This window comes from Balaenoptera musculus, chromosome 18, assembly GCF_009873245.2.
Source record: "Balaenoptera musculus isolate JJ_BM4_2016_0621 chromosome 18, mBalMus1.pri.v3, whole genome shotgun sequence".
NCBI lineage: Eukaryota > Metazoa > Chordata > Mammalia > Artiodactyla > Balaenopteridae > Balaenoptera > Balaenoptera musculus.
In genome coordinates, this window is record NC_045802.1 from 26,301,049 (window position 1) to 26,322,675 (window position 21,627).

The 21,627-nt window shown below is 42.7% G+C and overlaps 1 protein-coding gene across 1 annotated transcript; it reads left to right on the forward strand.

Moving 5' to 3' along the window:
- Positions 1 to 420: 420 nt before the first annotated feature.
- Positions 421 to 21,020, forward strand: OLFM4 (olfactomedin 4). The gene is made up of 5 exons (XM_036832067.1): positions 421 to 615; positions 5,520 to 5,672; positions 11,512 to 11,724; positions 13,557 to 13,716; positions 20,181 to 21,020. Exons 1-5 carry the CDS (start codon positions 421 to 423, stop codon positions 20,981 to 20,983), a joined length of 1,524 nt encoding a protein of 507 aa, XP_036687962.1. The 3' UTR covers positions 20,984 to 21,020.
- The last annotated feature ends 607 nt before the right edge of the window (positions 21,021 to 21,627 follow it).

The following is a 21,627-nucleotide window of genomic DNA, read 5'->3' on the forward strand; positions in this document are numbered from 1 at the left end:
AAAGCAGCATGCAGGACAATGGGGGGCAGGGGACAAATAGAGATGGCTTCTGGGCAAAAGATTGAGGCTTACTTTTCCTTCCTGGGGTCCCCAAGCTCTTTTCATCCACAAAGACTACTTTCATCCCATCTGTTTCAAGGAAGCGTCAAGTCGGAAACCAGACATTGGGCTTGAAAAAGCGCATTTGAGCTAAGATTTGGTAAGAGATACCCAGATTTAAGGGCAGCCAGCAGAGTGGGGCCCAGGACCGGATGTGCAGGTGACTCAAGTTCCCGGCTGTCCTCACCTTCCTGGGTGCTCAGGTGCTCTCTGGCAGCTTCCTCTTTCCCTGCAAACTGGCCCGAGGGGAAATCCCCACTGGGCACTATAAGAGGCCCTGGAGTTCCTGCAGCAGCCAGTGGCCCCAGCCCAGAGCACAAGATGAAGCCGGACCTCCCCTGCCTGCTGGCCCTTCTGTGCCTCCTCCACTCAGATGCTGAGAGTGTTTGGGGGACCACCGCCACCTCTACCCACTTTCCCACCACCGCCTCCACCTCCTTCCTCACCTCTGACTTCAGCACCAGCTCCACCTCCACCTCTGGCTCTGGCTGGCCCAGCTCCAGCTCCAAGTCCCAGGTGAGGATGCCCCAGAGTCTGATAGCCACGTTCCTTCCCTTCCTCTGGCTCTTTGGGGAACTGAATATAATTTCACGGATGGCTAGGCCTGAACACTCGAGAAGATTTACGACTCCCTTTGTTAATTGTAGGTGCCCTGAAAATGAATTAAAACCTGGGTAAAATAATTGAATTGTTAGCAGGAGAGACAGCCTTTCGGTTCTCTGGCTGGGGGCTTTAGGGAAAGAATCTAAGCTTTCAAGAGGTTCTCAAACCTGGCTGCACTTTAGAATCGGGGCAGGGTGGAGGGGACTAAAATAAATGAAGATGCCGGGGTTCTCTCCCAGATACCAGCTGTTAGGTGATGAGCCCTGCCAGTAGAAGCTCCAGAAGTTTGTCTAATTGATTTGCGGCTATCAGGGACCCACAGTGCTTTGGTTGGAGACCTGACAGTTTCTCTGAGCCTGTTTGTAAGGGAGATAGGTGACAGAAGGTGGAGGAGGGGTCCCTGGTCTTTGGGAAAGTGCTGTTACACATGCACAGTTCCCTGGAGGAGTGTTAACTCTTTTCAGTCTTTCTTATAAGGAATCTTAAGAGCCATTTCCAGCTCAGAATGACAATAGCAGTAGCAACAAACAAGACAAACAAACAAATGAATGAAAAACAAAGCATGCACTAGAAAGGGACTGGTCCAGCTAGCCCACATCTCTAGAACGTGCAGTGAGCCTCGTTCTTTAGGGGATGAGCCCTCTTTGGATCTCCTTTGAAGAAAGGGAAAGAGGCACAGAGGGGTGAGAAGTTAAGGTGCAGGAAGCAGTTCCTCCCTCCATCACCTCTGGGCTTCTCTGTAGGAGTCCTGCTCTGCAAAACCTAGGCTTTCCTTGCTAAGCTGTGATTTGGAGTGGGGGAGTCTCAACTCCCCCCGAGGCTGTCCTCTGCACTTCTATGATCTTTACTTACAGGTCAGGTCGCTGTTTATAGGATCATCTGAATGGAAGGGCCAACGGGAAAAGAGGAGGAAAAGACTTTTGTTTTCCTTTCACCATCAGAACCTCAAAGGCAATGAAAATTTGTCAATTATGAAATGAAATGGTTTGGACAGGGCTCAGAAATGGCAGTAACAATGTTTACTGAGTGCCTTATAAATGTCAGGACTACGTTAAGTGCATAATATATATTATCTTATTTAACCTCAGAGGTAAGTACAATTACTTGTCCCATTTTAGAGATGTGAAAACTGAGGCTTAGTGAGATGAAGGCATTGGCTTAAAGTCAATAAACCAGCCAGTGATACAGCTCAAACTTAGTTGTTCATGCTCTTCACCATCTCTCTCCATGCAGCTTTCTATATTTTCAGAGAGTATAGATTTAAAGTGCTTATTTTGAAGAAGAGAATGGCTTGGGAATCATGAATATGCACCAAGATTCTTTGTAGCCAGAAATCAGACATATCATTTTATTCCATGATACTAAATGACTTCTGGGGACAATGAGAACTGGTTAGCATTTTTTAAAAAAGATTAAAATGAAAATTAATAGTATATTTTGAGATTTTATCACCAATCAGAAACCAGTTTTTAGGTAAGGTGATCAGCTAAAATAATAGAAAAGAAAATATAGGTCAAGAAACAGAGAAACCCAAAGTGTCTGTTGTTTGGTAAGAAGATAAATATTTAAAAGTAGATAAGGAATCGTAGTTAAATTATACTTAGAGTTTTTAATTTCCTTCCTGGTTTACTTATCTCCCTCTGGTGAGTTAGTATCACATCTCCAACTTCTTTTTTACATCAGGCTAGGTGTCACTTCCGCTATAAACCCAGTTTTCTAGGGCTGCTTGATGAGCTCTTTGCAAAGTGGAAAGGAAAACCCCTTTATAACTGTCATTGAGCAAGTTCCAAACATATCATTTTCTGTACTTTGAAAATGTTGAGTACCATTATTTTATGCCTTGAATCTTTACAGGCACTTAGACTTGGCTGCTAATTAGAACCAATTGCAACCTGAGATCACAAATGTGAGTCGCACCTTCGCTGGAGTGCTCAGAGCACTCCGCCAGCCTCAGGTGTCGCCCTCCAAAGAGGGGCGCTGCTATAACGGTCCTCAACTCACAGACAAGAAAAGGCTTGGTGCTTCGCCTCACACAGCAACTGGCAGAGTCAGAACCTCGAGTCACATGCTTTTGTCATCAGGCTAAAGGGCTTGTTGAGGAAAAAGACACTAAGGCTTTCATAATGACAAGGGGCCTGACTCACTGGGCCAGAAGTGGGTCTTATTTGTCTCCTTATTTGTCTCTTATTTGTCCGGCTCCAGACCAGAGCCTGGCAAGTTGTAGACACCAGTAAATGTGAAATGAACACAAGCCGAGTGAGAACTGATCAGTGTAAGGTGTCTGTGGGGTCCACAGGGGGATCACATACCCTTCCAAAGGCCAAGGGGACAAGTGCTTCTTTCTGTCTCCCATCCCCCATATTACACTCACATAGAGATTAAGCATTTGCCACAGAAAGAGACCCATCACCATTAGTTTCATGGTCTTTGAATACGAGGAGCAGAAATATCTCTAATGGGAAACACTGATCAAACTTATGGACCATTTTGATGTCAGCTGAGCACGCTGGGCTGATGATAAGCAGGATGGAAGGTGGGAAGTCCACTGTGCTAGGACAGAGATGTTCAATACAAGACAGTGGAATGGCTATCAGCAGGTCTCATAATTATTTGCCTGCCTTTCAGGTGAACTTCAGGATAAAAAAGTTGTGAGCTAGTAGTTTCTAGTTGATTGTCTAGAGACTGCTTGATGATCTCTACTGTTTATGGAGTTGACAGAGCTTTTTCAAGAACTCTCAGAATGGTCCAACCCTGTCTTGTACAGCTAATTGACCTCCCCTTGTCAAAATGCGATGCAAGACCATTGTTTTTTTGGTAGACAGTTATTATAATAAGCTATTTCTTCAAAAGTCCATGATGACATGGACAGGTCCTCCTGCAAAAGCCTTGGCACGCTTGAGCTAGAGTCTTTCTACCTTCCGTGGGAGTGATAAAGCTGGTTCCCAGGGAAGCTGCTCTCTGACAGGCTCCTGGTGTGGCTTGTCTAGTCTTTATTTGTCCCTGGCAAAGGCCCTTCCCTTACTCTCCTCCCACCCCCAGTGTTCAGCATAAACCTGCTCGTCCCTCCTCCTTACTCCCCAGTTTTTGCAGGTGTGGGGTGTGATTGGCAAAGAAAGTTGAGGCCAATGTCAAGAATTAACGTGGCACAGAGAGTTCTGCGTACAAATATATATATATATATATATGTATTTGTTCATCTTATAGAAGATTAGGTTAAAATAACAAGCAATTTGGCTGCAAAAGCCTGAATTAATTGGTTCAGAGGTCACTGATGGACTAGATCTTGATTATAGAAGCATCCACGTCCCGCTTGTTCAGGAATCAGGGAAGGTGGTAGACATTAAATCACTGAAATATTGAGAAGTGTAGCCTGCATTTCTTCAGACTCTGAAAACCATCGCTCTCCCCTTGGTAGTTTCAGAAAGAGACCCTTCGGGCTGATGTTCCACAGGTGAGTTTTGGGCTGGCCGTCAGAGAAGATCATTGAAAGGCACAGTCAGTCGCTGCCAAGAGTTACTCTGTAAGGCAATTGTAGTAATAAAAAAAGTTAATTGTGCCGGGATCCCCTTGGGGAAGTTCAAAGGGGACAAAAGAAAAACAGGATCTTTCAAACCTGTCATTTTAAAATATGCAGTGGCACCAAAGTGTGAGCCTGAATATATTAAAGAAACATCAAATATTTTAAAATGACTTTTCTGCAAGTGATAAGCTGGAAAACTTAAAAAGAATTTGCACAAAATCTTCAAACTCATACATTGCTCAGTTTTTAACAAATGGCTGGTTTGTTGCCATTTTGAAGGCTGTTAATTACACACTTTCCCAGGTGAAGAGAGGATGTGAATTTGCATTGCATAGCTTCACTGTAACCCACATCCTTGATGTTTTCCTCACTTTCCTGAAAGGCATTGGGTTGGGGCTGGGGTAGAAGTGTGGAAAAGAAAATGAGGGCGTAGAAGGAAAAGGAGAGTGACATTTACTGATCACTTGCCATGTGCCAGGGACTTGGTTTACATTACTTGGTTCCTCTTGGGAACAACCCTGTGAAGCAGGTTATCTCTATTTGACAGATGAGGAAACAGAGACTTAAAGAGAATTCAGGTCCAGTAAGTGATAGAATTGCCAACTTAGGACTCTCATCGCGTCTTCTTTTTCTTTTTTTTTTAATAAATTTATTTATTTATTTATTTATATTTTTTGGCTGCGTTGGGTCTTTGTTGCTGCGTGCGGGCTTTCTCTAGTTGTGGCGAGCGGGGGCTACTCTTCGTGGTGGTGCGTGGGCTTCTCACTGCGGTGGCTTCTCTTGTTGCGGAGCACGGGCTCTAGGCACGTGGGCTTCAGTAGTTGCGGCGTGTGGGCTTCAGTAGTTGTGGCTCGCGGGCTCCAGAGCACAGGCTTAGTAGTTGTGGCTCACGGGCTTAGTTGCTCCGCGGCATGTGGGATCTTCCTGGACCAGGGCTCGAACCCGTGTCCCCTGCATTGGCAGGCGGATTCTTAACCACTGCGCCACCAGGGAAGTCCTCTCATCACTTCTTTATTTCTTTTTCCTTACATGGGGACAGTAGTAGTTTCCTTAAAGACTCTTCCAGAAAGGAGAATGATATGGTTTGCTTAACAGGTGGAGAGGTGGCTGAACACTGAGCTACACTTGGGAAACATGGCAGCAGCTTTGGGGTGTTTCTATGATTCCATTCATTTATGTATTGAACTCCACTCGCTTGCCTCTGAGCACTCTTTTGACAAGCCAGTTTCTGTCACTCCCCTTGCCAAAGGCTCATTTCCCGGCTTATTACTGATGTTGAACTTATTTTTATTTACAGTCGTTGTCCAATTTCACCGGCTCCAAGGATGACCATGGGACCTGTCAGTGCTCCGTTATCCTGCCAGACACCACCTTTCCTGTGGAGAGAGTGGAACGCTTGGAAATCATAGCTCAAACTGTCACCAAGAAGTTCGAGAAAGAGCTTTCTATAGTAAGTATTTTATTCTTTTTTCCTCTTCCAACAATATCTTAAGAACAAACAAAATACTTTTTATTCAGGACTTTATAAGCAGCCTTTCTTCACTGTATCAAAGAGCACATTTGCATCTAATGGAAGCTTTAGCATTTATTTCACAGTAACCTATGGAGTTCTTTATAGCAGGAAGAGTGAGAGCACAGGAAGAAGATGGGATGGAGGTGAGTCACGCCACAGGATAAACTCTCTTCAGTATCATGGTGTGCGTGCAGCTGGAAAGAAGCCTGAGCTCTCCCTGTAAATTTCAACTCTGAAATCTGTATTTGGTTTTGTGGCTTCTTCCTTTTGGTCTTCTTCTTGGTCATTCCTCCAGCTTTGCCTTCTTTTCTTTCCTCTCCTCTGTCCTCTTTATGTTCTATCTTCCTGCCCTTGCATTTTTTCCAGCCTATTCTATTCCATTCCTCCTTTCCTTCATTTCTATTTCTCCTCTTGCCTCAGTCCTTTCTTTCCCTTTTCCTTCTTATTTTGTTTTTGTTTTTTACTTTTTTTGGTCTTCTCTTGCTTTTGGTCTTTCCCCTTCCTTCTCCTCCTCCCCTCCCACAAATCTCCCTCTCATCTTCCTTCCTTCCTCCCTCTTTTCCTCTCTCTTCCTCCTATTTTCTCTTCTCAATTCACTCTCTTTCTTCTCTCCCTCTCTCTCTTTCTTGGGGTTAGCCTCTATTGTCTCAGCAGGGACATTACATCGGATGCATCCAGCATTAGCCCCAAACCGAAGGCTTCCCTGGGAATTTGAAATGAGACTAGTAGGTGGCTCAGCCTTGATAAAAACCTCCACTTGACCCCCTGATTACTGCTTTCTCCAGCCAGAGGAAGTCATCTCACGGGGTTAGCCCTTCTCTGAGCTGGCTGGAGGAATGAACTTGGCATTCCAGTTTTGACCCCTTTAACCTTTTTAGCCAAGTTAAAAATCAACCAAAAGCGCTTCCATCTTCTGTACAGGTGAAGTCCAAGCTAGGCTATCATCACGTTATGCATTATTTAATACCATTCCATTAATTTACAAGGAGCTCTGGCTTCCCTGCAAGATTCAAAATAAGTTTTCCCAAGAAATTTCAGCTCAGCTACCTCAACATCGAGCCTAGCTCTCTTTTAAGACAAAAGTTCTGATGAGGCTGAGCCCCTGCTTTCAACCTGAATTGGTAGATAAATATTCTAAGTTTAAATGAGTGTCCAGGAAAATGTGTTTGACGACTCCAGGAACCTAGCTTCTCAAGAAATAAAATGTCCTTGAATTAATCAGCAGAAAAGGCACAGAACTAAATTATAAATTCCACTCATTAATATTCATAGTCTTATTCCAGCATAATCAAGTACAGATAAGAAGTTCTGCATAAAAACATAACAAGTGGAGGAAAATCCTAGGTAAAGATCTTTTCAGTTAGAGTCATTTGCTTTGAAATAGTGGAAGCTACTGATATGCATGTCTTCTTGGCTGGCAGGGATGTGAAGGGCAGTTTGAAACCCCAGGCTGCTCCAGGGAGAGGTTTGTGAGTCTGGGACATTTAATTCCAATCCTGTAAGGGGGGCAGGTGGTATCCGCCTCACTAATAATTGGCAGGGAAGATGTGTGGACTAGGTGGAAAAACTTCCAGTTCTGAAAGTGTCAGTAGCTGGTTCTAAAAAAAAATCATGATTGAGGCCTAAGAAAGGAATTGACCTGCCCACTGAGATTTGCATAATGGATTCGGGGTGTGACAGGTGAGGATATTATCAACAATAACAGTAAAAGCTTCCCTTTGTGCTTTTCTAAATGCTTCCGGTTCTACTCTCAAGCAACCCTTTAAGGCACATAAACCAGTGTTCTTTACCCCATTGTAGGGATGGAAAAACTGAGGTTCATAAGGGTAAAGAGACATAAATGTAAAGGTCTTTTGGCTGGTTAAGCCAGGTCAGGAATCTGGGTCTTCGGAATCATTCTCTTTCAGTCATTATCTTGCCTCTCTGCCATGCGGTTATCATTCTCTAAGAAGAGATGCACCAGGTCAGTAATGCCTTCCATCCAAAAGTATCTCTTCAGCTGAGGGCTTTTGAGTTTCCAGGTGAATTATTATAGCTGTCCCTAGGTTGCCTTGGAAATCACCGTTTATCTAGAGGCCTGGGGGAACGCCCGTTTGGGCAGGCCAGTAGAAAAGGATTTGGACTGTCTTACTTTGATTCATTATCTGTCAGGACACGGAGAAGACAGGGACGGCCTCTGCATAAGATGCTGAAAGCATTTTATACTTTTCTGTTGTTATGAGATGTCCCTGTGTGACTGTACTTAGAAAGGAGACAACACAGAGGGCGGCTCAGAATTTTTTTTTCTCTAGAGGGTTATGGTCTTTGGGGCAAGTTATTTAAATATGACACTTTTGCTAATAGTTCCTCATGCATGAGAGGGTTGAGGCAGCCTGGGAGACATTTAGGCAACCCATAAACAAACAACACCTATTGAGCGACATTTTGTGCAGTGAAATATAATAAATTAAAAGGTCAGATTGAAAAAAACCTGAAATCACTGTCTAATAATTGCTGTAATTTATAGGGCATCCATTACACCAGGCACTTAATATACATTATCTCTAGAGTTTACAATCATCTTGTGAGCTTGATACCATTACCCCCAGTTTATAGGAGGAAATGAAGGCTTAGAGAAATTAAGTGATTTGTCCACGAAGTACTGAAGCCAGATTTGAGCTTAGGTGGATCTAGCTGCAAAGTGCTTCATATGTCTTGACGGCCAATTCAAGCTCAATTAATCTTGCTGTTAAAAAATATATTAAAATGACAGTATGTGGTAAAGTACATTTATTTATTTCAATTAATCTAGCTATGGTGATGATCACAGGTTTTGAGGAACTGGCAGAAACACAAGCCAACTAATTCTTTAGCTTAATAGCCAGCTGGGGCTGCATCCCTATCTATTACAAGACCACATTGACTGTATAGAGCAACAACCCCCCAAAGAGATTTTGATGCTTAGAACCCATCAATGACATGATACGTGCATAACAAACAGAAGAATGGGAGCTCTGAATGAAGGGCTGAGGGTTTGAGGGCAAGTGTAGATGAGTCGTCTAAAGCTCAAACTTGTAGTGACGGGGAGCTTTACATTAAAAATGTTGACCCAGGGAAGTGTCCCTGTAGGGCTGGACACATATTCTTGCTACACATCCCCAGGTAAACCGGGCACCTCTGCTGAGGCTGCACCTCCCAGGGAGAGTTGGGATGTTTCCAGAATTGTCCATTCCATCTCAACACTAGAGATCCGTACACGTGAAGAGTTTAGACTCACAATCTATTTAAATTAGTAACATTCACACCACGACGTCTTTCTGGCCCATTCTCAAATTCTCTCCTGCCTTCTGTAACTCCATGGACGATTCCAATTTTCCTGAACATCCCGGAGCTATTCTTAACATTCCAGTCAAGTCCAGTTCTTGAAGGAACCTCAAGATTTTCCCCAAACAGATCTGTAGAGACCCTTTACTTTGGGGCAGAACAAGGGCAGGCCCACCACCATACGTTCTCTGAGGTTTGCAGTGAGAATCCGGGAGAGCCACATTTTATTTAGCAGAAATGACAGTTGAACTACTCATTTTTTATAGAACAACAGCTGTGATATGCCACCAAAATGTTCCAGGAAAGCTGAGGGTGTTTCATTTGTTCCAAGAGCTGGCAAGGCCAAATGCCAACAAGAATATTCATTTCACAAACTTCCATTTCTGCCATGGGTTGGCACTTCATTATTATTATTATTTTTCTCACAGCCAAGGTTTTATGCCTGATTTTTGGAGAAGTTGAAACCTGGCTACCTTACATATGTGTTTGTACTTTTGAGTGGGACTTGCTAGGTATATATATATATATATATATATATATATATATATATATTTTTTTTTTTTTTTTTTTTTAACCTCCTTATCCACCAAAATGTCACCAGCCTTATCAGCATCCTCTAATGGCAATGAGCATCAGTTGATGAAGGAGATACACTAGCAGTGCCAAAGGCTGCGTTTTCAACTTTCATTAAAATCCTCTTTACCTGAAGCCTTAGCCCTTTATGTTCATGGCCTATGTGTCTAATTTGTACAGTGGGGTTAAGTGGAAGGGCTAAAATGACAGAAGTTAGGGCTGCTTTTGGTATTAGGAAGATTAGAGGCTGACATCTGGCTCTGAATTCATCCAGGCCCTGTGGATCAGCTTCTTGACATTAGTGAAGTTTGGGGGAAAAGTATTACTTCTCTTCAAATTTTTAAAAAGAATATAAAACCGGCAACTTTTAATGAGCAGGTCCTTAAAAAAAGCCATGACATTTCTTCCAGAGATCAGATACGGAAAGAGCCACCAACTGTGTTTATTGAAATATCCATTTGGAGATTCCAATTATACACTAAACCACCATGGGAATTTTTGCAAGTATTTTAACTTAATGATCAGACATTCAAAAATATGCAACAAATGTGTAATTTAAAGGTCTGATTGCAATAATCAGTTCTTGGAATAAACTTGGAATAAATATGTGGGTGCACTTAATGAAATGTGTACTTTACAGTTGCACATACCCTCACATATTGTGGAGAAAGTTGGATCTTTTTTTTAAATTGAAGTATAGTTGATTTACAATGTTGTGTTAGTTTCAGGTGTACAGCAAAGTGATTCAGTTATACACATATATATATATATGTATTTTTTTAAGATTCTTTTCCCTTATAGGTTATTTCAAAATATTGAGTATAGTTCCCTGTGCTATACAGTAGGTTCTTGTTAGTTACTAAATAGACATTTCACCAGAGAAGACGTCAGATGGCCAAAAGGCACATGAAAAGATGCTCAACATTGTTAATTATTAGTGAAATGCAAATCAAAACTACAATACCTCACACCGGTCAGAATGACCATCATCAAAAAGTCTACAAATACTAAATGCTGGAGAGGGTGTGGAGAAAAGGGAACCCTCTTGCACTGTTGGTGGGAATGTAAATTGGTACAGACCCTATGGAGAACAGTATGGAGGTTTCTTTAAAAACTAAAAATAGAGCTACCATATGATCCAGCAATCCCACTCCTGGGCATATATCTGGAGAAAACCATAGTTTGTAAGTTGAGTCTTTATGCCACTCTGTAGAAGGCAGAGGGGCTCAAAACTCATTGCATTTGGTGGTCAGAGAAGAAATTCTTCTCAGAGCATTTCTCCCTCTTCTAGAAAATACTTAGATTTAGAGCGGTGTTTCTAAATGGAGGGAAGGGGGTGGTGGTGGTGATTTTGCCCCTGGGGGATATTTAGCAATGTCTGGGACATTTTTGGTTGTCACAGCTGGGGGGTGGGTAGGTGCTATTGGCATCTAGAGGCCAGGGATGCTGCTAAACATCCTATAATACACAAAAAAGCCCCCCACAAGAAAGAACAACCTATTCCCAAATGTTAATAGTGCTGAGGTTGGGAAACCCTGATTTAGAGCCTGTGTACTAAGCAGAGGAGGGCGGGCAAAAGACATTCAAACGAGTTTAGTTTGACGAGCTAATATCTTCAAACATTAAAAGGGAGATTAAAATATACTTGCGAATGATGATCCTGAAGCACAATTACTTTTAGTCTAGGCGAGTGCAAAATCCACCCTCTCCCCCACTGTAATAATAAATTCTTTGTATTTGGATAGATTTTAAAAAATATTTAGGTAAATATATTTTTGATCCATTTCTTTACTTAAAAAAGATTGAAGGCAATCAAATAGTCCCCGAGGACTTGGTTAGTGGAGGAACGCTGTATGACATCACTCTGAAAACTGACTTGAGCTGTTTGATTCCCCTCCAGGTGAAGGAGTATGTGCAATTAATCAGCGTGTATGAAAAGAAGCTCTCAAACCTAACTGTCCGAATAGAGATCATGGAAAAAGATACCATTTCTTACACTGAACTGGACTTTGAGCTGATCAAGATAGAAGTGAAGGAGATGGAGAAACTGATCAAACAGCTGAAGGTCGGTTTTGTTGGAAGCTCAGTGATCGTTGACCAGCTGGAAGTGGAGGTAAGGAATGAAATCACTTCTTGTGCATTAATAATAAAGTCTCTTCAGTGAGCAAGTGCTAGGACCAGGATCGGAGTCCCTCTTCCGACGTCTAATTCTCTACTCTCTCATGACCGCCTGGCAAGGCCCGTGTTCTGTTTTAGATGGACGCCTGGCTTTGAACAGTAAATTACACACATTGGGAACATGCTGATTGAGGAGTAGGTGTTGTCTAACGGTCAGAGTCCTGCCCCAGAACCAAATGGCCTTTCAGTGTCTCTAGAAAAGAGATGACATAAGTGTGAACAACTCCATGGCCAAGCTAGATCAAGGGGTCTTCTCTGTTCTGGATTTCTCCTCACGGGACTAGAAGACCACAATTTTGGATTTGCTAGGTCTGTTTCTCCTTTTGAATGATCACATAGTCCGGATCCCTCTTGGAATGCTTCTCCACATACTCCACAAGCCTCTTTAAAGGAGTTTCTTGTGAGGATGTTTTCCTGAAGTCTTTTAAACTCTGTGGGTAAAGACTATCCCATTAATGTTATGCTTGGGTAATTTATTTTTTATTTTTTTTAACATCTTTATTGGAGTGTAATTGCTTTACAATGGTGTGTTACTTTCTGCCTTATAACAAAGTGAATCAGCTATACATATACATATATCCCCATATTTCTTCCCTCTTGTGTCTCCCTCCCATCCTCCCTATCCCACCCCTCTAGGTGGTCACAAAGCACCGAGCTGATCTCCCTGTGCTATGCAGCTGCTTCCCACTAACTATCTAAATTACATTTGGTAGTGTATATATGTCCATGCCACTCTCTCACTTCGTCCCAGCTTACCCTTCTTCCTCCCCGTGTCCTCAAGTCCATTCTCTACAGCTGTGTCTTTATTCCTGTCCTGCCCCTAGGTTCTTCAGAACCTTTTTTTTTTTTTTTTTAAGAGTCCATATATATGTATTAGCATACGGTATTTGTTGTTCTCTTTCTGACTTACTTCACTCTGTATGACAGACTCTAGGTCCATCCACCTCACTACAAATAACTCAATTTCATTTCTTTTTATGGCTGAGCAATATTCCACTGTATATATGTGCCACATCTTCTTTATCCATTCATCTGTCGATGGACACTAGGTTGCTTCCATGACCTGGCTATTGTAAATAGGGCTGCAATGAACATTGTGGTACATGACTCTTTTTTGAATTATGGTTTTCTCAGGGTATATCCCCAGTAGTGGGATTGCTGGGTCGTAGTGGGTAGTTCTATTTTTAGTTTTTAAGGAACCTCCATACTGTTCTCCATAGTGGCTGTATCAATTTACATTCCCACCAACAGTGCAAGAGGGTTCCCTTTTCTCCACACCCTCACCAGCATTTATTGTTTGTAGATTTTTTGCTTGAGTAATTTATATCAACAAGAATTTACTAGCACAGTCATGACATGGGCTATCATTGAGAATTCCAGTTCTGTATTTTAGAGTTTAGGTTTTCTCTGGCCCTCACCATTCATTAGAAACTTAATTATAGTACGACATGAGTAAACACGAGTTTATAGGGGAAGGTTATTAGAGATGAACTTTAATGGACACTTGTGGATACTTAGACAGAGCCTGTTCTCTGTTATTAAAGCTGTTAAAATCTTTGCCATTTTCTTCTTGTCACACACATCGGCCTGCAATCTGACAGGCATTCACGCTAAACCATGAAATGTATTCTTCCAAATGAAACCAGTCAGAAGAATCTCAGGTGTATTCTCTGGCAATGTTTCCCTAAGTGACATATTCAGCCCTGGAATGTTTATGAAGGAAATTGCACAATAATATAAAGTCACTCTGAATTTTGATTTCCTTAGATAAGGAATATGACTGTCCTGGTGGAGAAGCTTGAGACGCTAGACAAAAACAATGTCCTTGCCATTCGCCGACAAATCCTGGCTCTGAAGGAGAAACTCAAGGAATGTGAGGACTCTAAAGTCGAAAACCTTCCTGCCGTACCCCCTCCCCCTGCACCAGGTAAGGGGGTCCCATTTTTACCAGGCCCCATTAGGAGCTAAGGGTTGGGTGGGGAAGGGCTCTGGGATTGTGGAGGTGAAGGAAGGATGGGATTTTTGTAGCTCTGAGTTTACTCTTCCCTGCTTTTTAATCTCACCTACCAGAGCTCTACATACTGTTGTGTCCTGGGGCTCACAGAGGAAAAGCACAGACGATGAGTTGATTTAAGACAAAATTAAATAAGTTACGCATAACCTCTTTGCATTTACTAACAGAAGAAATGTCTCTACGGTGATTGTCTGGTTATCAAGGGCCGGGTGAAAGCCCCTGCAATCTGTGTGGCATCCCCTCCAGGCTGTCCTGGGGATTGTAAGGGCTGATTGGCTCATTTATGTGATGAGCTGGGTTACGCCTTGAATCCTCCATCCCTCCTTCCTTCCTTCCCTCCTTCCTTCCACCTCTTTATTTCTCCTTCCTGCTTTCCTTAAATGCACGTGCTGTGGAGTGCATCCCAGGATCCACTGAGGATTTAACGGATGGCTCCACGTGTCCAGTATGTGAAGGTGTGTCCTGCCGTCCCTCCTGGACTGTGAATTCTTGGAGGGCAAAGATGGCGTGGCCGTCTCTAAGGAACCATCCTTGGAGGGGGTTAAGTGTAGCATAGAGGTGGGTGCCCATAAGTACCTCCTTGAATGGGCCGGTGGAGTGTAGGGGTCAGGGGCATGGCATTGTGACCCCAAAGGCCTGAACTTTCCAGCTCTGTAGCCACAGCAGAAAGATTCTTAATCTCCTCCTTGGTAAAATGGGAGAACAGTAATACCTACCTTGCAGCGTTGCTGTGAGGATTCACAAAACAAGTCTTGGGAAACTCAGAGCTCTGTGATTGGCATTTATACACTGGTGATTGTTATTGTTGTTAATGAGGATAATTGAAGTGAACACCTTGCTGCAAACAAAAGCAGTGCTAGATTCGTGTGCATTCCGGCACATCCCTCCAGGAGAACTAAAGCCGCAGGGTCCAGCCCTGGAGCCAGGGTCATAGGGAAGCTCTCTTTGCACATCCTGAGCATCTCAGCCTGAACGGGGACAGTATCTGTTCATCAAATCATACAGCTCTTGTTATTTTCATTCATTCCTATTGTCACAACCTGCTTCCTTTTGGGCCATGCGTTTCTGGATCCTTGTCAGTGTCGCTGGTTTCTTTAAGGCTTTAATTAAGTACTGCCACAGTTATAAGCCTCTTGGTGTTGTTCAGAGCCCTACCTTCCCTCCCTCTGCAGTTGGGAATCTGTCACAGTATGACATGCAGAGGTTTGGGACAAAGGCCATGCTCTGTCCTCTGTAACAAATCTGGCTAAATGTGGTCTGGGATCAATGGTGTCAACGTAGTCATTGGAAATGAGAGCTCATTCTGTGGGGCCATGGAGGGCTCCCTGAGGGCAGGAATCAAGCAGCGACCACTCCTGATACTACCTGAGCAAGTCTTTCTTTCCTTCCTCCATCCCTCCCATCCTTTTTTCTTTCTCTCTCTTTTTTAAACCTCAGCAAATTGTCCTCATGAAATAGCTTTTTTTCTGCCACAGTTTTCTATGCATCCCTTGGAATGAGGACATTTTAGAGCAGGAAAGAACATTCAGGGCTGTCATGTCTCAGAGGAGGGGACTTAGTGGTGAGGATACTGCTTTTCCTGAGGCCACACAGGCAGCTGGTGACAGAGCTGAGGCCGAAGTGCAAGGCCCCTTGCTCCCTGTCATCTCAGGACCTCGAGGGTTAGACTTCAGTAACTCAGGGCCGGTGGTGGGGGAGAAAGTACATGGCTTAGTATCTAAGGAAGAAAACAGTGAGTCTGTTTTCTTATTTTTGTTAGCTTTTTTTTTTCTAGAACTTTCCCCCAGGTCCTCACACTTAGACTTTTGTGAGCCAGCCCAGCCCAGCTGTGTTGTTTAAACAAATTGGACGCAGATTTCCTCTCACTTTCCCACAACCTTGGCTGTAGCTGGATCCCTGCCAAGCCACTTGGCCCTCCTCCAGCTCTGTTCATATTATATTTATGATGTTTATATTAAACTGACTTTTTGTCATGTTTTGAAATCAATTTCTTTCACTCGCTCTCTTTCTGTTTGGATTGGTTGATAATGCAGAATTGGAAAATCCCCAGGCACCACAAAGTTGTGAGCCTGTGGAGACTTTAATTAAAGTTACGCACTATTATGGGACTTTAAAATCTGGCCTGTCTGCTTTTTTTCACTGCAGAGTTGCGTGGAACAAAAAACACTCTATGCAAGTTTCAGCTATAAAGTAATTCTGTGCTCTCTTGGGCCCTCTGGGCAGCTGCAGTTCGCTACCCCAGCGGTCAGCTTGATCTGAGAGCCAGTACATAGCATTAGGGTTCGATAAAACCTGCTTTATAGATGGCTTATGCTGCAAATGGCATCCTTTTCTGCTTCATTTCATGGAACTTTCTAATCTAAAATAATTGGCCTTGTGTGCTCATTAACTGTTTTTCCTGAAAACAACTGACTTCAGTTTCTCTCTGTTCTGCCCCTGAATCTAAAGGACTGCAGATAGGAAAATGGGATGTGAATGCCCAGGGGTCATCACTGTTGTGCTCAAAGATGCAAGGATCTGTGTTGGCACATAGTAGGTGCACAGTAAATGGTCCATGAAAGATGTAGGGTGACCGGCCAAAATTCCAAGCCTAGGGAGGAACAGAGTGTTAGGTAACATATATACATTTTGTCAATTTCATCTTAATCATTTTATGATTATAACCATTTTAATTGTATTATTGTCTTTGCTCAGACAAAGTTCACTTGCCCAGGTGAGAGAGGGCATTGATGGATCCAAGATTAAGTTTCCTCTGCTGGTATATAATCTTCAGCTTTAAAAAGAAAAAGTGCTACTAGCCATGAGACTTTAAAAAAGCCAAGTTAGAGTATTTTAAAGTCTCACCATGTGGCCTCCCAGGATATTTTCAGAATACCATGGCCATATCTAATAAATTGCATGACAAAGAAGAGATTGCCAACCAAGGCTATCGGGTGTAGAGGGTTCCTTGCATTATGTTCAGTGGAGTGAATACCAGGCTCTTGGAAACTTTCAGTTATGTACCAGGGTAAAGAGCTAGAGTTTTATAAATAAGGGTAAGGTGAGTTTGGGGGATTTAATCAGTTTTTATTTCCACAAACATAATTTGGTGCCACTGGGTGGCTGGTCCTGTTCTGGGCACTCGGATTATCAGGGTAGGTACAGAAACCTGCAGAAACCACTATCTTGGAGGGGAAACAGTTGTGTAAACCTTCATCTGTAACATGGATGTGATTATAATGCTGATCGTTATCATTTATTGAGTCTAATGTATATGTCTTCTGTCTACTCTTCCTCACAATTCTGCAGAGTAGGTATCATTATTTTTCCTTTAATGTAAGGACACTGAGGCTCAGAAAGTTAGGTAACTTGCTCAAGGATACGCAGCTCATAAGTGCTGGAGTCAGGATTTGAATTGGAATCTGGCAATGTTTTCACTGTACCAGGCTGCCCTCCACAGATGCTCTAATGGAGAGAGAGGTGCACCTGTGATTCCTAGAGTGACAAGGAAGTTGCAATAACTCACCAACCTGATTAACACCAAATTAGCTTGGCTTTTTTGCTTGCGGAGTAGCTGAAAGGGTACCTTCGCTCTCAGTTCTATGGTGTGTTCTCTTCCATCAGGAAATGCAAAAGGATTCGTTGGTTTTTCATAATTCTCGGGTCAGGGTTGGACAGTGGGTTGTTGTTCCAGTGGTAGGATAAAGTTGGCATAAAGAAAGAAAGGAATGGAGTATCTCTAAGACCTTGAAATGCAGGCTGGGAAGGGGTACAAGATTAGAAAGGGCGGGGAGAAGCTCGGTGTAGAAGGGGTGGGCGGATGGGGTCTCTGCTTGGGCTGGATGAGCAGTGGGCACTGGGTCGGCTGTCAGTTTCACTCCTATTTCTAAGATGGTTTGTCGCCAGGAGTCGAGGAAACCCGCCATAGCCTTGTCAGCCGTTTGTCACTGCTGTAGCCACATCTGTAGCATGGACAAGAATACTTAGTTTTCTTCTTATTTCCACTTCCTTTGATGAGAGCCAGGGCTCTAAAAATGGTCTAAAGGAGATAGAGGATAAAGAGAGGATGACAAAAAGGACAGGAGATGTTTAGAATTGTTGTGGGGTGAGGAAAAGAGATTTAAATGACATGCAGTTTTAATATTTGTACCAGCTACAGTTTTAATCACCTGGTCAACTTGTGAAATGATGAGACATTAGTAGTAGTAGTAGTAGTGATTTTTAAGAGAAGTTTATTTTGGTTCCTTCATGTCTGAGGATTTCCACATCTAGGACAGAATAGTTTATTTTCTTTAATCTCATGATAAAATGCTTGAATGTGTTATATGCATCGTAAGTTTTCCTTAAATAATTTGTTGCTGTTGGTTTGGAATCTTTCCTTTCAAGGAGGGCAAGATTCAGTTAAGCAAATAATGCCTAAGTCTTCTAACCTGCAAGGAAAAAGTGACTTTCTTTCATTTCCTCAGAGTGAAATGTAGTTGAATAAATAAGTTCTCGGGAAGGTATTTTAACTAGAAAATCCAGTTTGTAACATATGGAAACTCAAACAGTTTTTGTTATCATTAAACTGAACACACCGCTAACTTTATTTTAATAATTCATGCATTGTTTCGTAAACAAAAGCAAACAAGCATTCATCTGAGAGATCACTTTTAGAAGAGGAAATAATAATTTATAATTTTATTTATTATTTCTTTAGTGGAGAGCAGTCTCTTGGCTGAACACACGTTGCTTTTTTATTTATGAAATGGTGCATGCATTATTAAAATAAACCCGCGACTGTGTTCTGCTTAATGATATGCAAAATTATTTGAGGTTGGGTACAGAGTGGTTTCATTTCTCTACCTGTTGTATGGCTGGCTGGCTTTCCCACCAAATGCGGATTTATGAGAGCATTTAAGGAGCACGTATTTAATTCCAGGACCAAAAAGCCCCAACAGATTGGAAAAATAAAAGCAGGATTTCTAGTAATGGTTTCATCTCTGAACAGTCCTTGAATGAGGAGGGGAGAAAGAGGAGGCATTTAGCAAGGAAAGGAATGGGTCTTTCCGTATGTGTCAGAGGCAGGGACTCAGAGTCAAACGCTTTGCACCCCCTTGCTCCCCACAGTGTTAATCTCGGGCAATTCTTTGGAGCTCTGCTTCTGGCCCAAGCCCACCTCACACACTCTCCATGGCTCCCTGATTCCCTCCAAGCATTTAAAGGATGAGGGAAAATGATCTCAAATGTATCTGAAGTTGACTTTTCTCTGTAATTCCAATAAAATTTATGACCAGTTTTTTAAGGGTATTTGTTAAGATTCCAGAAAATGTGTGTTCAAATCTTTAGATAGCTATTGTAAAAATACTGGAGGAATTTTATTTTATTTTTTATAACTCAAAAACGGTCTGGGTTGGCAGGCATTTCAGAGGGAGGGCTCTGCAAAGGGCCAAATTGCCCAGACTGAGTTATGCGCCCAAGTGTTACAGGGAATGTAGATTCAAGGACCGGTGAGTCTGGTCCCACTTGATTGTACACATTGTGACAATGACAGCAACAGATTGGGAACGATGAAGTGCTTGCCTGTCATTCTGTGGCACAGTAGACTATGGCTTATGAACAGCAAGGCCCACCTTGTAACTGTGCAGTGAGATGGGTCACCAAGTGATCTGTGTGATCGGCTATGCTTTGGGCACAGAGCAGGCAATGTTGCCCTATAGTAACTTCCATGGCTTCTCAAGGCTGAAATCCCACCATTAGAGGACCTCTTAGATGTCCATTAGGGGACCATCTTTCTGTATCTTTTAAAATGCCATAGTAAAAACTTCCTCTTTTGAGAGTAGCTTGGGGCATCATTGGTACCTGGTGTGGATATGCCCTTGGGGTCCCAGGGAAGAGCAGAGGGTGAAGGGAAGAAAGACTTGCCTAGGACAGACTCCTCCTTCATCCCAGTTCTCCCTGACCCTAGTGAATAGCAACTTCTGGCTTTATGAAAATAGGGTAGCATTCTCATGTGATCTTACTTTCTTGATCTCTCTATAAGAAAAAGGAAATAAAATAATATTGACAAAACGCTTTCTCATAGAAGAAAATATATTAAATTCACCAAGTCCTCCTTTCCTCTTTCTGGGCCCTCAATGCTTTTTAATATGGCTCTTGGGAGTTTCATTATCCCCATTTTCCAGATTGAAAGCTCATCCATGTGAATAGAAGGTAGTGCTCTCTAGAACTGACAGCAGGTTTGCACTGAGACTGAAACCAAGAGTAGGTTTTGCCTCTTCTCCATCAGGACCACGGTTGTCATTGAACGTTGACAAGAAAAATGTTTATGGATTCCTTTGGTTCTTAGGGTATTAAACTGTTTGTATCTTGTCATTCCTTTTCTCTAAGAACGCCCTTTTATTTGCTTGTTCCTCTAGGGAGCTGTGCTCACGGCGGTGTGGTGAACATCAGCAGACCGGTTATGATTCAGCTCAACTGGAGAGGGTTTTCCTATAAGTATGGCGCCTGGGGTCGGGATTACTCTCCTCAGCATCCAGGCAAAGGGCTGTACTGGGTGGCACCTTTGAACACTGATGGGAGATATTTGGAATATTACAGACTCTACAATACACTGGATGATTTGCTGTTGTACACACATGCCCGAGAGAACTGGATTGCCTATGGCCAAGGTGGTGGTACAGTAGTTTATAAGAATAACATGTATGTCAACTGGTACAGCTCCCGGGACATTGCCAAAGTTAACCTGACCACCAACACAGTTGCTTTGACTCGAACTCTCCCTGATGCTGCCTATAATAACCGCTTTTCTTATGCTAATGTTGATTGGCAAGATATCGACTTGGCTGTGGATGAGAATGGATTGTGGGTGACTTATGCAACTGAAGCCAGCACTGGTAACATGGTGATTAGCAAACTCAACGACACCACACTTGAGGTGCTAAACACTTGGCATACCAAGCAGTATAAACCATCTGTTACTAACACATTCATGGTGTGTGGGGTTCTGTATGCCACCCGTACTCTGAACACCAGAACAGAAGAGATTTTCTACTACTATGACACAAACACAGGGAAAGAGGGTAAACTTAACATTGTAATGCAGAAGATGCAGGAAAACCTACAGAGTATTAACTATCATCCTTTCGAGCAGAAACTTTTTGTCTATAATGATGGTTACCTTCTGAATTATGATCTTGTCTTCCAACAGATACCCCAGTAAACTTTTATGTATTAGGGTAGAGAGAAATAAAATTTTTGTTGACAAAAAATGGTCTTCTCCACTTATTTAGGTACCTGTGGGGGAGTGAGGGATGGGAAGGGGGGGCGGGACTCAGGATTCAAAAGTGTATCTGCTTAGTTGTAATGTTTGGGAGCAGAGTTCTACCACACTAGGGACTTAGGACATTGCCCTGATTGGATGAGTTCACTTGGAAACCACCTGCTTCCTGGGATGCATTTCTCAACTGAAATAAGGTCATTTCAGGGTGGATGGGTTGTCAGAGGTCTCGGGGCATCATGGTTCTAAGGAAGCCTTCGGTGAGGTGACATCTGGAAATTAAGGAACTTAAAGAGAACTCTGTATGGCTTTGGGGATTCTTTGTACAAAAGAGAGGGCTCAAGGACCAGTTCCCCTCCATATAGCTTGGTTAATTCTTCCACATCTGAAAGAAATCTGGGGCTTAATTAGGCAGATTAATATCTGAAGCTCCTTGAGGGTCCAAATCTCCAACTTTGTTTTTCTTACTAGCATGTGGAATGATGTTTTGTATGTATCAGATAAGTAAATTCAGTGTGCTTGTATTCTATCTGTGAAATGCTCTCAGTTTTCTGGAGAAAAGTCCTTTTAGGCATTAAATTATCTAA

Coding starts and splice junctions, on each gene's coding strand:
- OLFM4 (XM_036832067.1), top strand. CDS start 421: ATGAAGCCGGACCTCCCCTGCCTGCTGGCCCTTCTGTGCCTCCTCCAC. Junction 616..5,519: donor GCTCCAGCTCCAAGTCCCAG/GTGAGGATGCCC, acceptor TTTTATTTACAG/TCGTTGTCCAATTTCACCGG. Junction 13,717..20,180: donor ACCCCCTCCCCCTGCACCAG/GTAAGGGGGTCC, acceptor TTGTTCCTCTAG/GGAGCTGTGCTCACGGCGGT.